Source organism: Dermacentor variabilis, chromosome 3 (genome assembly GCF_050947875.1).
Source record: "Dermacentor variabilis isolate Ectoservices chromosome 3, ASM5094787v1, whole genome shotgun sequence".
Lineage (NCBI taxonomy): Eukaryota > Metazoa > Arthropoda > Arachnida > Ixodida > Ixodidae > Dermacentor > Dermacentor variabilis.
In genome coordinates, this window is record NC_134570.1 from 4,695,460 (window position 1) to 4,711,247 (window position 15,788).

At 47.6% G+C, this 15,788-nt stretch overlaps 1 protein-coding gene across 6 annotated transcripts in view; it reads right to left on the reverse strand.

The window, feature by feature from the left end:
* LOC142575097 (tyrosine-protein phosphatase non-receptor type 11-like) overlaps nucleotides 1-15,788 on the reverse strand; it is a 251,453-nt gene that overhangs the window by 129,032 nt on the left and 106,633 nt on the right. For 4 of the 6 annotated variants that reach the window (XM_075684088.1, XM_075684087.1, XM_075684091.1 and 1 more), the window contains exon 9: nucleotides 9,037-9,168. The exons of the other annotated variants lie outside the window; for them this stretch is intronic. In XM_075684088.1, coding sequence (XP_075540203.1) covers nucleotides 9,037-9,168 — 132 coding nt within the window. The remainder of the gene's footprint in view (nucleotides 1-9,036; nucleotides 9,169-15,788) is intronic. 6 annotated transcript variants of the gene reach the window in all.

Genomic DNA, 15,788 nt, shown 5'->3' on the forward strand with positions numbered 1-15,788 from the left:
GCTTGTTGCTGTTCAGCAAGTATTCCACGCTTAATATTTTAAGGAAGGCGTCGTCATCCACGTCATCTTGTGGTGGCGAGTCAATGGGCACGCGTAATAGGCTATCGGCAACAGAGTGTTTTCGTTTGGACTTGTAGGTTACAGTGATGTCATATTCTTGCGTCTGAGGCTCCAACGCACCAGCAATCCTGAACGGTCCTTTAAATTCGCTAGCCAACATAACGCGTGACGGTCGCTGAAGACATTGAATGGCCTGCCATATAGGTAAGGGTGTAATTTTCTGTAGCCCAAATGATGGTGAGGCATTCCTTTTCGATCGTAGAATAATTGTCTCCCACTTTTGACAGCCACTGGCTAGCGTAAGCTATCACCTGTTCAAGTCCGTCTTCCCTTTTTACTAGAGCGGCACCGAGACCGTCAGTGTGGGTTTCGGTATCTGCTGGCATCAGTCTGGCTCTCAATATCGGCGTCCTTGTCGAAGTGCGCAAGTATCGGCGGCGACCACATGCATCGTTTGTGTTCTTGAAATGCATCAGCCTGCGGCATTTCCTACTCGAACTCCACATCACGTTTAGTTAGATGTGTCAGCAGCTCAGCAATATGTGAAAAGTTCTTGACAAGCCGCCTGTAGTAGGCACACATGCCAAGGAATTTACGCACCGCCTTCTTGTCAATGAGCTGCTGGAACTTTGCGATGGCAGCTTTTTCTGCGGGTCGGGGCGGACTCCAGGTTTGCTGATGTGACCTAGGAACAGAAGCTCATCGTAAGCGAAAAGGCATTATTCTGGCTTCAGAGAGAGCCCTGATGACGATGACTGAGAGCCCTGACGATCGCTCTTGCAGAACAAGTTTCGCGGTCGAGCAGTACACGTTGGTCACCCTCGATGATGCCTTCTACGTGTGCGGGTGTTTTGGTGTCAACGGAAATAACAATCCTGGAGCAAGGCAGGATGCTCACTTGATCTTCAAGCATACTCACGGCATGGTGACTACGAGAGCTCTCTGGCAGTATCGCTTGATCTTCCGACAGCGTTATCGACTTCGGCTTCATATGACTGCGCAGTGTTGGTTCAGGAAGTGCATGCCGAGAATGACGCCTTGTGAACATTGTTGGAGGATAACAAAGGCTGCAGGGTAAGTCTGGTCAGGAACGGTAATTCTTACCGTGTAGATTCCAGTCGGCGCTATGAGTGGTCCGAATTTGAGCGCCTTCCCATGCAGTCTGAACTTTCTTCAACTGGGCAGCGATGGGTCCACTCAAGACGGAGTAGAGTCAACGACCACTTTTTCGGACCCTCTAGGGAATGTAAAAACGTCCGAAAATTCAGGAAGTCCAAAAAAATGAATGCATGAAAAAAAAAACGCACCTTTTTTCTTTTTATCTCTGATCTAGAGGTAAAGGGCGAAGTACCAGGCTTCCGAAACCCTGTCAAAGCATCAATGAAGGTGCCATAAAAAGAACCGTTCAAAAACTCCGCTGTATGCAGCCGACTGCCGGTTTATTATGTACATGAGCATCGTCGGGCAGCCAGTGTTATTGCTGCAGTGGCTTGAAGAACTTGTTGATTGTTGTTTGGACGGCGTTCCGGTTGCATGCGATCATATTCACCTCTATCTGAGCAAGGGTCATGTCAGCACTGTACACCGATGAAAAAGTCAACAGTGCTCGCGTCAACTTGGCGCTTGTACGTGGCGCAGGCATTGGCTCCTCATTTTCAACATCGGAGTCTTCTGAATGCCCCGCAACCTGACTGACTATTCCCTCGTCAGTCAGTTCTGCGCAGTAGTTGAGCTCGTCAGCGTCAACAAACTGTTCAAAAGTTATTTCCGTGGGTACGGTACTGCTTTCCGCGCTTCGATGCCGAGGACGACGAAGACGGAGTGGGGGCCATCGAAGGCAAGCGAAATCCTCAAGTTGCGAACAGTTGAGTTCGCTGACGAGCGTCGAAGCACCTAGGCCTAGGGTCGCAGAGCACACTTGACACAACGGCACAGCCACACACCACGCTAGCCAAAACGTGGCCTGTGCAAACAAACGAAATGACGATGAAAAGAGCGCTATGAAGAGGCGGACTAAAAGAACAACATGTACGACGGAGCGCTCTTTTCATCAAGTATGCAAAACCAACCAGCCCACATCAAGCTTCTGCTGCTTCAGAAACGAAATGGGGGCCATTTGCGGCGATGAACATAGCCAGCATGGCCAGACCAAATCGGAGTGTGACGGCTAGATTCGGCTAGTTGTGGTTCAAAGCGGTGATATGCTTCGGCTGCAAGTCGATTTCCTTCGCAAGGGCGCTGCGCGAGGAGCCAAAGGACCTTCCGTCGCGACAAATAGTCCGGAAAATTGGACGGCGGGGGGGGGGGGGGGGGTTCGAGTGTCCGAAACTTGAGATGTCCTTATACATTGATTCTATGGGGCTCGTGGCGGTGCCGCGCCGAAACATCAGGCATGTCCGAAAATTTGGGCGTCCGAAAATTCAGTCGTTGACTGTAATCGGCTCCTGTGTCCACTAAGGCCGTGACTGCATGGCCATCGAGAAGCATGTCAAGGTTGGTGGTTCTTTGTCTTGTGTTACAGTTAGGTCTTGGCATCTGATCCCGGCTGCATCACGTTGACCTGTGACTGGTACGTGGTGTCGTCAGGTCATCTTTCTCGGCGTATTATCTGCTTCCAGACTTCGGCGGAATGGCGGCGTTCGGTAGAAATGTCGCCGAGACAGGATTTTCACTGTCTTCATAGGTGGCGGAGGATCTTCGTCAGTTCGACAAACAGCAACCGCACCTCCATCAGTTACTTCTTTTAGTTTTCCAGATGTTGGCTGATGGACGGATTCCGGGCTATGCCGGTGTATGGACGGCACTGCGGCAACAGTTAGCGGCCTGGTAACGTCGAACGGGACAGTCCTCGAGGGCTCTACTGAGTATAGGCTAGGTAGTCAGTGATATCACTTTCCTGAGGGCACGGTGCGTTGACGGTGAACCCTCGCAGTCCTATTTCATGGTAAGGACACCTGCGGTAGATGTGACCGGCTTCTCCGCAGTGTAGCAAAGTGGACAGTGGTCGGGGTCTCGCCAAACGTCAGTCTTCTTTGAAATGCTGCGTGGGGCGATGGATTGACGTGCTGGCGGCAGCAGCGGTGGACGACAGAACTGTGGCGTTACCAGGCCCTGGCACAGATGCGGAGGGGTAACCTGACAGTGGGCTACAGCGGCGTACGTCATCGCTTCCAGCTGAGGCTGCGGCAACTGAGGTCCTCCGAGTGATTGTTGGAGCTCCTCGCTTGAGGCTGTGATGAAGGGAACAGCTTCTGAAGCTCCTCCCGCATGACCGCTATCATAGTCTCGCACTGGTCATTGGTGGCCAGTGAGTGAATCCGGCGTAGTTTGTAGAGTTTGTGCGGCGGTTGAATTGCCAGTTTCACATATTCAGTGCTTGTCGATGCTTGTGGCCTTGTGAAGAAGTTCATCGACAGCCTTCGGTGGGCTTTATACCATTTCAGCAAAAAGTTCCTCCTTCGCATCATACATGAGTAGGCAGACTCTCTTCTCCTCGGACATTTCCAAGTCGCATGGTGAAATCGACAGCTCATCTCCGCCGTGAAGATTGCGATGGTCTCATTGGACAGCTGCACTTAGGTTTCTAGTAGAGCTTGGGCTCGTGCTCTGCATACGACGCCTGTGAATGTCTGCAGGAATCCGCTTCGAAACAGGTTCCTTGTCATCAAGGTGGCTCCTCTATTCTCGAACCCCGTCCTGACGATGTCTTCAAACGCAAAAAAAGACATGCCACAGCTTGTCGTCAGAGTCCCAGTTGTCAAAGGTTGCAGTTGCAGTCGGTCCCTGCACGCAGTAGTGTGCAACTTGCGTTGCCGACTACTAAACCAAGAGTGGGTGGGGAGGGGTTCCTCAGGACCCAATAAAGTTATTTCCTCCTTGCATAGGCGATCACTCTTTCAATGCTTTTCTGCCGCTGCACAACCACAGCACTATGACCAACATTACTGGTGTCTGTACGGACTTCCATGTCTGCCTCTTTGTCAAAGTGGGCCAGAACCGGTGCCGACACCAGGCGCTGTCAAAGCGCAGTGAAAGCAGTCTGTTGCTCTGGGTCCATACAAATGATAAATCGTCCATTGTGAGCGAATCAGTGGTTCCACCATCTTCGAAAAATTATCAATAAAACACCGTTAGTATATGCAAAGGCCAAGGAAGTGCCAGACACTTTTCTTGTTGGTTGGTGTTGGAAACGTGGCTACAGTGGCAATTTTTTCGGGATCGGGGCTAACGCCTTCCCTAGTGACCCTGCGTCCCAGAAGCATCAGCTCCTTGTAGCCGAAGTGACACTTCTGAGGCTCAAGAGTGAGATTAGCTGATTGGATGGCTTCGCAAACTCTCCAGCGTGGTTCCAGATGTTGGTCAAATGCTGCAGAAGAAACAACCACGTCATCGAGGTAGACAAGGCACCTTTCCCACTTCAGACCAGCGAGAACAGTGTCCATCACTTGCTGGAAAGTTGCTGGTGCAGAACAGAGGTCGAAAGGAATTACTCTGAATTCATAACGGCCATCTGGAGTGACGAAAGCACTTTTCTCGTGGTTTCATTCATCTATCTCAATTTGGCAATAACCGCTCTTTAGATAGAGAGAGGAAAAATACTTAGCTAGCCGCAATCTGTCTAAAGAGTCCTCAATACGTGGTGGTAGGTACAAGTCCTTCTTGGTAACATAATTGAGGCACCTATAATCAACACAGAAACAAAGTGTTCCATCTTTATTTTTCTTGACAAGAATGACTGGGGAAGACCATGGACTGTGCAAAGGCTGAATGACGCCATCATCTAGCATCTCCTTGACTTGGGCTTGAATTTCCTCACATTCTTTCGGCGAAACCCGAGAGGCCTGTTGCTTGATGGGGCATGCGTCGTCATACATCGTTGTTCGGTGCTTCGTGATTGGCGTTTGGCCCACCTTAGTAGACACAAAAGCCCGCATGGAACTCTTTCAAGAGTTAACGCAGTGCACTCTTATCGTATTCCATAAGTTCGGAGTTTACATCGATGCCTCTGAGCGAACTGTCGTCTGTGCCCAGTTCAGAGGCAAAACAATCGACGATGTCCACTAATGGTTTAGCATAGGCAATGGCAGTGCTATGAAAAATGTACTGATGCTCCAAGGTAAAGTTGGTAAGAAGGACCTCTGTCTGGCTATCACGAATTCAAGACGGCTTCGCGCTACACAGATACCTTGGGTCAGCAACAGAGAAATGTTGCTTTCTACATTGGCTTCACCGGCTCATAGCTCGTCGGACTTGACTGGAACCATCACACTGATAAGCGGCAGTATCGTGTTGCTGATGCTCGAAATGCCGTCCGAATTTGCGTCAGATAGCATCCATTTGTGATGTTGCCCTCTTTGTTGAAAAAGTGATGCAGCGCTTGTGGAGGTCAATAAGGGCACCATATTTCCATAGAAAGTTTATCCCAAGAATTAAATCGCGAGAACCCTCGCACAGAACCACACAAGTGGCGAGAAAAGCAGTACCGCAAATTTCTACTCTGGCGGTGCATAAGCAAAGCAGTGCGATGACGTGACCACCCGCTGGATAAACTGATGCACAATGAATGAATGAATTTGTGTTATTTAGTGGCGTAAGGGCAAGGTGTGGCCAAAGAGCGCCAGGCCAGTGTTAGTGACTTCACACTAGAGCAATGAGTTCTATGCAGTTGATGTGACGTGGCTGTAAAGGGGCCTTAAATATAGTCGCTGTAAAGTGCATAACATCTACATGTAATAAGATTACGGCGATGTCTAATGACATGTACCATGAGTATTAAAATGCATTGCGAAAGAATGATACGATATACAAAATATGTCATATGCAAAAATTGGCTAGAGCACTACTGCCTCACTAGAGCCCTTGTAACACAAGGGCGTGGAGGCATGTGCTATAAAAAACTACTATTTATGGGGCTAATAAAAGACATCTCTTGGGAAACCTAGGCCTGTATTGGTATAAAAAAAAAAACAGTTCTTGACCGAGAAATATTACAGGATGAAGAGGGATGTGCTGCCGGTATGATAGGGAAAAATGCCTCTCTCAGATTCGGCTTCCTGACACTCCAGGAGGACCTGGAGTACGGTCATCCCCTCCCCACACCTACCACATGTTGGAGGTTCATTCCAATAAGTAGAAAATTATGGGTGCCAAATGTGTGTCCTATTCTGAAATGACAGAATAGGACATCTGTTTGGCGTGATGTTGTAGCGGAGGGCCAGAAACCTAGCTGTGGCTTTATCATGTGCAACTTATTTGTTTCCACATCCCACGTGTTGCAAATGGTTTCTCAGCTTCTTTCGTAATAAAGGCAGCCTCATATCTGTGACAGGGACAGAAGCGTTAGGATTAACAGCTTGCGATGCAATTGACGTGGCCATTTGGTCCACCAGAACATTACCCTCGATGAACCTACGGCCAAACTGGTGCCTTAGCCCAGGGCAACATAACATTTTTCAGAATGCTCGCCAGTTTACAACTGAGAATTGAGTAATCTGCACCAGTATTTACACGTGCACTCATTTTCCTGCTGTCGATCAACACAAGTATGCCTAGTGAAATCTTGGTTTTGGGAATGGGTCCTGACGTCGTCGTATTGTCGTCGTGCTGCAGTCTGAACAATACGAGGTCTTCAGTGCGTTGAGCATCAGCGGCCTCGTCTCGAAAGGTAATTGATGTCAGTTTTCCCAGCGTGGACTCAGTGATCACCCCTGCATTATCCTCAAGGCGATATCACTAGCAGCGAAATACCATCGTGGTGAGCGTGAGCGTGACTGCCGCTGTGATGTGCTCGACCTGCGCTGCTGGTGAAGGAATTCTGCGAAGTCGGAAGGCGTCTGGCCGAACTTTGGTCAGGGCAAATCAACAGACCCTGCAGTCCGATTCATCGGTTGGGGCTCTCCCAATACACATGCCCAGCTTCGCTGCAGTGGCAGCACAGCAGTCGTCGATCAGGTGCTCACTACTCCTCTGATTTCCTCGTGGGTGTTTGGCAGTTGTCGAAGTACGGCAGCGGAGTTGTTGGAGAGGCTCGCACCGATTGAAATGCGACTGCTGAAACAACATAAGTAGGTTTGAAAGCTTGGGCCGGGCACAGCAATGTTTCTGGGTAAGTCTTGCACCGAGACTCGCTTGGCAGAGGCGGTGCTTCACTGTTGGAAAGATGCCTCAAGTGTGTGCTGTACTTCACTGTGTACGATGCTGGCAAGGGAGCTGACTGGTGGTCAGGACATACCTTCTGCAGCTCATTGCGAATCACTGAGCGAATCAGCTCGCAAAGCAAGGCGACATCGCACCTGACGCCTACTGGCGTATCCTGAGTGGAGGCGGCATTTACTTGCTGGTTGTACACGTTTAACCACTGCTGAAATGTCTTCTCCATAGCGGTGGCTTTGGTAAGGAACTCCGCAACAGACTTTGGTGGATTTCGAACAAGACCTCCAAAGAGCTGTTACCTTACGCCCCCCATCAGATGACCCACTTTCTTTTCTTCCGACATGCTTGGATCGGAATGCTGAAACAGACACTGCAGGTCCTCCACGTACATCATGACACTGTCGTTGTGCTTGCTCCACTTTTACCCGCCAATTGGGGCTGAAGTAAGTCTCCAGTAGCTTGCGTTGAAACTTGGGCCATCATGAAAGGGCACTTTCGTGGTTCATAAACCATGTGTGAGCACCATCCTCGAGGCTGAAGTTAACGTTCCTGAGTTTGGTGTTGTAGTCCCACTCGTTAAACGCAGCTATGCACTCGAACTCAGCCAGCGAATCTTCCACGTCTTCACAGGTACCACCATGAAAAGCAGTCTGGACTAGGAGGTTCAGCAGCGTCATGTAAGTCAGTGTCACCCTTTCCGTAGTGTTTGCAGTGGTCGCATTCAACACTTTTTTCTGGAAGGCTGGGAGGGCCCTTATACCCCCCCCCCCCCTCCTTGCACATGCTTGATCACGTTACCATGTGTTCACTACCTCCTCGCCACCCTTGCGCAGCAGGAATCCTCGGCTCTTGTGTCTCTCCGAGTGCTGCAAGATGCCGTGCGGCCCGCGGCCTCCACAAGTTGTTTAACAACATGACAAAAGGTGTAGCGGCTTTTCTTGTGTACCGCAGCTCAGAGCGCGCACTTTGAAGGCTTTTATTTATGCTTTGACTTTTCTTGCGGAAAGATGCTTGAAATAACTTTTGCCTTAGCCGACACATTTATAGTCTTCTTTCTTTTTCTAAATTTACAAGCCATACAGGCTCCAAATACCTGCGTGAAATGGCCAAAAACTTCGTTAAATCGAAACTGTGTCACAAAGTTCCTTCATTAAATTGTGAAAAATACACAACAACACGGTTTTCAGTGAAACTAAGATCGGCAAATGAAGATACATTGCTACTTAGCAAATTTCGTTGGACTGAGCTTCTCTATATCGAGGTTTGACTTGTGGGGAAGCGTGACTCTCACGCGTCCCCTGATATGTTGTTTTCCCGCATTGCTTCCGTCTCCTGTAATCTGGCTTCGCCGCATGGCTTGATGCCCACGGCAGTCAGTGTGGTTGAAGCGCAGTACGAGAGATGGCGCGAGTGTTGCGCTGCTAATGCCACCCAACAGCAGGGTAACTTGGGTGCAAAGAGGAGAAGGCTCTTCCTCTTTGGCTTGGGGTCGGAAAGTGGCGCGGACGTTCGGCGCATGCGCTGATCCATACTTCTGCGAGACAGTCTCGTCACGCCTACCTCGGAATGGATGAACACGAGCCTTCGAATGTGCCACGGTTTCAGTGACCGTACACGTGAAAGACCAGGCGTTGATGTCCAGCATGGGGCGAACATATTCGCTCACAGTTTCACAGCCAGTAACTGAATAAAAAAAAATAGTGGTACATGCCTTCGGGTGCCTTCTGGAAGGATGCTGTACTTGCAAAGCCGCCACCCTTGTCAATTATTTTCAGTGGCCGTACAGCCTTTTCATGCTAATAAGAACCACCACAAACAACTCACCTCACCATTTTTGGACATGGCAAACTCTCTCAGTGTGTAGTCTGCATTAGATGAGTCAGCAATATGCTGCAGGCAGTATTTTCCGTACTCTTTCATCTGGCCTTCATCTGGCCAGTACCGCACACACTTGGGCTGCAAAACACAGAAACAGCAATGGAGCTCCCTTAAACCAGTCATGACGAGCCACGTGTATGCACTGGGTAAACGGGACACTGCATGGCTGCATTTGAACGAGAATATTGGTCATTCAATACCTGATCGATGCTGCCTATCAGTTCGTAGCCTCCCTTTGCTTGCTATAGCCCTCAGCTTCTAGGTTTATTTTCATGGCTCCAGGTTTCAGCCAAATAGACCCATCATATAAGATGCTTACATATGGTCTCAGACACCTGCAGAAGCTTTTAGAAACCACTTTGTGGTAGACAATGCAATTTACAGGAAGAGTTAGACACAAAATAACACTCGTAATTAGGCCAGAAATGTTAAAATTTCAGGACATATTACAGTTAAGATTTTTCCCATTTCTCTCGAGACACGGGGAAACAGATGACAATTGTAGTGCGACACTTTCAAACACTTGCTTAAAAATTTTTTGCAGAAGCTGCATTTAAGGCAGATGCATTTATCTTCGCACACAAGATTTGCAATAGTGGTCTGCCAAATTTTTCTTTAAAGTTGATCTTGGTGGCATTTGCGGTTCTGCTATAAATTTGTTGAACCAGCATTTGTGGTTGTATAGCATAAATTGGCCATATAAAGCTTTCGACCACTTGCTTAATGAATTTTTCAGGAAACCTGTATTTCATCCACGTGCATTTCACTTTGCATACAACTTTGCCATAGAGTTCCCCTATGTTTGCTAAATTTGATTGTGGTGGAATTTGTAGTTATGTCTGGGCAGCAGGCTAAATTTTGCGCCATTTGTAAACACACTCATAAGACTCCAGAGCACTTGCATATTTAATTTATTGCAAAAGCTGTGACTGACCCAAACACTTTGAATTTTGCCTATACATAACCAATAATGTGTACCTTAATTTCACCAAATACAGCAGAACCCCACTGATACATTTTTCAAGGAATCATGGGGAAAAACGAAATAGCCCGGAGGATGTAACAGGGGGCAAGGCCACAATCGCCACACAGCAACATCAGTAATAGGCTTGAATGGTTGCCAGACAGTTATTAGACGCCTCGGCATTCGTATTGTGACCGGAGAAGGCTCATGTACGCATGTGTAATTAACAGACATGTACAATGTTCTGTGACAGTGGCGCCTTCCATTCTTGATGTGCTTCACCGAGCTTTATTGCATTGAAGCTGACTAAAAGGAACAGGCAATTACACAACGCATACAAGACCCTTGTCGGCATGACGAGCTGCAAGTTCGTTTCCCCGTTCAACATTTGTATTAAGCCGCAAGTACTACGAGTGGCTGATGAGGGAAGGCCACAAACTTATGCCAACCATGTGCATGAAAAGACCCTCCCTGATGGCAGTTGGGTGCTTTCAGCGTGGGTGGCTATTCCAACAGATGTCACGGTGGAGTCCTTCATGAAGTGCAGGATTTTACTGCGTGACGATGTACTGTGGGAGCGCTGCAGCGATAACTACAGCAGCACTAGTAAGAAGTAGTCCAGTGAATGATAAATTTTCATTGTGGTATGCGCCCATGGGCATGCCACCCCCCCCTCTTTTCCCCGGACGTGCAATATGGGGGGGGGGGTCAACTTATATTCGAGTAGACTTGCAATTATGTAAATATGGTAGTACTATAGTACCTATATCTTCATTCTTTTTATAATTTTGTTGGCCCATGTATAAATATGTACATATCAACAAATTGTCTGAAATAAACGGTTGCTAGTTCGTGTTCTGTGTGTTTCCATCCAGTTCCTAAGCTGTCCCTTTGCATAACCGCATGTAATCGAAAATAAAAAAGAGTGTCTACCAAGTTGGCGTTTCCAAATTCCCTGCATTTTCCAGGTTTTCCCTGAGTGCCTTTGCAAAATTCCTTGAGTGAACAGAACTTTGTTTTATGACAAGACGGGCTGACACCATGTCATCTAATGCTGTCACTCTCTAATGAACATGTTAAAAAATAAATAAATGACTAAATCTAGTTTGAATAGTAAGGAGTTGTGTTTATTTTATTCAAAAAGAAAACATGGGTGGGGTTAGTAAAATGCACAGCGAATAAAATATCTTCAAAAAACATGGCAACATCCATTGCAAATCGAGTCGAACATACTCAAATACAAATAAAAAGGAGATGCATACAAAAGCAAATGTTTTAGAATATGAGCTATTTCTATCAACTGATAGCAAGCTCATTGGTGTGAGGCCTGAACTTTGTCACAAGTGAGATGCTCTCTCAACAGCTGGCAAGTCAACCTCAACTGTCCTGGCATACTCTCAACCTATGCACAACGCCTCAGTGTTGCGTTTCACTGCCTTAAAAGAGTTTATTTTGGTTCGGATAAGCGACACCTGCATCCTGGTGTTCGCCAACCCTGTTTTTTGAGCTCAAGCTCCTTTTAACGAAGTGGTGGCACGCTTCCTTTCCCATTCATTCCTCAATACGCTGGTCCTTTCTGCTCTCGTCCTCCTTCCACAGTGTGTTCGCCCCATGGACCATCTGAAGCGTCCTCTTGGTCAGTTGTACCATCAACATCGAATTTATTGGACTCCCTGGGGGCTGCGAGAACGTCTGAAAATTCAGGCAGTTCGAAAAAATGAGTGCATGTCTCTTACTGCCCTTAAAGCCTCAAATCGCCATAGGCACATTCGAAAAAGCTCTGACGGGCAGCCAGCACACTTATTAGGCATGTCGGTGCTTGTACTATGACAGGAGATGGTGGGTGTACACATGTATAATTAAGAAATACATACTGTGTCCCATGACAATTGCCCCTTCCCAGCCTTATGCTTCACTGCGTAACAATGCTGTACTGAGGCAAGGCTGACTTTTGGGAACTGACATTATGCAACGCTTCGAAGCCAATCGTGAGGATCACAAAGGCGGAGTCAGTGCCATCGCTGACAGCGGCGAATTCATTCAATGAAAAACACGGTGCAGAATGGCAAGAAGCTTAACAGCAAACGTCTAAGCAGCTAGACCTACAGCTGCCAGCGGATCTGTATGCAAGCGCCGGTTCGAGGTGGTGAGATAATCAAAATGGCGGTCGTGGTGCCTTCGATTAATGCCGTTTCAGAAAATTGTCAAAAATATTTTCGGAAGATTGTCAAGAGGTCCGGAAAATAGCTTCAAAGCCAATCGCGAGGACCACAAAGGCGGAGTCACTGCTGACAGCAGCAAATTCTTTCAATGAAAAACACGGGACAGAATGGGCACTCCCGACAACAAGCCGGTGGATCTGATGTCACATCTACCTTCAGCAGCGACAGGGCGAACTGACCAGCTGCGCACTGTGTTGTTTTCGCAGTGTTGCGCCATGAACAATACTAAGTTCTAGAGAGAGATGGCATGAGCAGAGATTATGACTCGGACTTCGATGAGCGGTCTACTGAACGACCACACACGGTAAAAGCATATGCGTACGATCTGTCTATGTCATCTAGCAACAACGACCCGCCGCCAGTAAAAAGCTTTAGTTTCACATATGTAGAAGCGCTACGTGCATGAAGATCTTGTGGGATCTAAACATGTATGCGCCGAATGCAGGGAGGACCGTAACGTTTCATGTATGCACATACGTGACGGGCTTTGTGAGCTGCCAGGATGAGAACGCAGCACAAGCTCGCACGAACATGCAGTTCACGAAGTGCGAGAAACACACGATGGCTACGATTACGGCTCGTCTTGAACGAACTTGGCGTGCGTAGAGTTCCCTTATGCTAGCAGAAGGTGCAAGTAGTCCACACGGAAGCAACGACCTAAATGTTCGCCAGGCCTACACCAGCAGACTCAGTCTTGAGGAGCTGCTTTTTTAATGACACCCTGAGGCTCAGTAGCAATGCCGGGCTTGCCTCGTAATCGCTGTTCTCAAAGTGATCGGAGCAAAGAAAGGAGCTTGATGGCATCCACGTTGGGCGCGAAGGTTGCACTGCTTGAGTCCCCATTCTGCGCAGCTTCTCATCTTTTGGAAAAGAGTGGAGCGGCAATTCTCGTGCAACGATACTATTTCCACACCCTTGCGCATAGCAGACCCTTGGCATTCTGCAGCATTGACACGGCTGCTCCTCACATCAAACCACAAAACCACCAGATAAAAGACAAGAGATTTAGAACAACAGAAAGCTGAGCTAGTTGGTAAGGATTCATTATGCAAAAAAGGTAAAGCGTGCACACAGGACACAAGAGAAGTGGACAACACGAACGTCGACTGTCAACTAAAGGGAGCACTGAGGCGAAAAGAAGAAAGAAGACTCAAACTCATCTGCGCAAGCTCTGGAATGGTATCACCATGGGCCCTATAAAGTAAAACTATTCCAATATGTTTTTATTCCAATCAATCTCCTTATGTCAAATTTGCGTAACCGCCAACGCAAGCATCGGGCGGTTACCCACAGGGTTGTCTCAACCGACCAATCAAACGCTCTCCTCGTTCATAGGAGGTCACTTTTGTTTGCTTTAAAAACGAATAACATTGCCTACACTGAACAGCTTGTTTTATTTAATTGGTGCACAAGAGGCGAGGAGCACACTCAAGTGGAGAGGGATTCGATGGGGCCAAGCCACTGCATTGAAAATTGATAATCAGATGAAGCGGGCGGTGCCGGCATCTGTGATTGGTCCGCTTTCCCTAACACAGATTGTGGTGGCTCACCGACAATGGCGGCGGCATGCAACAGAAGCTAAGAAGCATGCTAGAATGGATCATCAGCAAAGAAGAGTTGGCAGAACGAGGTCGTAAACGTGCCGAAAGTGCTAAAAAATGTTGCACGGCCACGCAAAAAGTTTTATTACACGCAAATAAACCTATGTTCTCCGGCAGGTGCGAGTAGCCAGTGCCTGAGCAATAGGCGGCACCCATCTTTTATTCCTTTCGGAACGGGGCGGCCTGCGGCTATTCAGAAAAAAAAAAATCGGTTTTGTTTGGCATATTAATGCATCTACAACGCGTACACGTCACTTTGAAGCGGTGAATTTTGGCGGTTTTGTGACGTCGCGTGACAAGCAGGTGAAGTGGGGGCAGCCCAAGAACTCTTGACCAATAGCTGAGGGCTAAAGGTGAAAAGGCGTCGAATCAGAAATAATAATTTTTCTTTTGTTAGGACAATTCATGCATAATCAGTGTGTACCTCATATCAGATGGGGAGCTATCGCGGTTTTTGTGACGTCACGTGACAGGCAGGTGAAGTGGGTGTGGTCCAAAAAAGTTTTTGATCAATCGCAGAGGGCTGATTGCAGAATTTGAATAGAGTAGTTTGGAATAGTTTTACGTTATAGCGCCCCACATGTCAGTCGGGTACATGTGCGGGTCTACGTGAGCGATAGCTGCTAAGGCACTTAATCCCTTCCTTATGTAATGTAATCGAAGGCCGACTCACGCACGCACTTCCACCATTATAGATATACCATGCCTCTACCATAAGATGCGCATCTTCATTCTTGTGCCTGTACAATATCGCACGACATGGCAATAGGCACGACATGGCAATTCCATTTTTTACTACTTAAGTCTTCTCTTACCAGATCCTGCATGCACAAAATGAGTGGCAGTTTTAATGCACAGGTCCGGCACCTATTAGAAGCAGGTTATCCTAGCGTAGCAGTGGCCACTGTGGCTGAACGCCTAAAGAAGTCGATTTCGAGGGGGGCGGACGTGATTACAGAAAGCAGTAATAGCAAAAAAAAAAAAAAACAGCAGTGCCTATTCCGTACATTCATTCAGTATCGCACAGGCTTAAAAATGTTGCAAGTAGATACGATGTTAATGTTGCTTTCACTCCTCCCAACAAGCTAGGTAAGATATGAGCTGACGTGCAGAGAAAAAAGGAGCAGGTAAAAGGCAAAAAAAGCACAGATATTTGTCCTGTGAAGCACAATAAGAACAACAGTTTTACTGACTGTCGCATGGGTGTGGTTTATAAAGTTCCCTTTAGCTGTGGCCAGTTCTACGTAGGACAAACGGGGCGGTGTATCAATCAGAGGCTAATGGAACATAAAAGGTTGTTAACCAGTGGATTGCCTTCTAATCTCTCCCTACATTGCCAAGATTGTAACAGCACGCCAGAGTTATATGAATGGGCGATATTGTACGAGCACAAGAATGAAGATGCGTGTCTTATGGTAGAGGCATGGCATACAGTCGAACCCGGCTATATCGAACTCACAAAAAAACGCCTATCAGTTCGATATAGAGCATAATTCGATATAAGCCTGCTAAATAATTGGATGTCATAAAAGCACATACCATTTATAAGATCACTTTATTGATTAAACTAGCTTAGTTTCGCACGAAATAGACCTGCATTTTCTTCTGCTTTGGCAATTTCGCTGCCTGCGACGCACGCACTTTTCCACATTAAGGAGTCGGAGCAGCTGAGGCCGCAACTTTCCGCATTCGAGCAGAAGCACCAGACTATTGCGAGCGCACCAATCATTTCGGAGGATGTGGGACCGTCGTTGCATTCCTCATTGTGCCCACTTTCACTTGTGCTCGGTATGATGTTGGCAATGTAGTCTTCGTTTTCGGGCTCTCCCGTGGTCGCGACACATCATTTGCGCTCAAAAACTCATCCACCGTTGATTCGTCAACAGCTTCCGGAAATTCTGACAGTTCGCT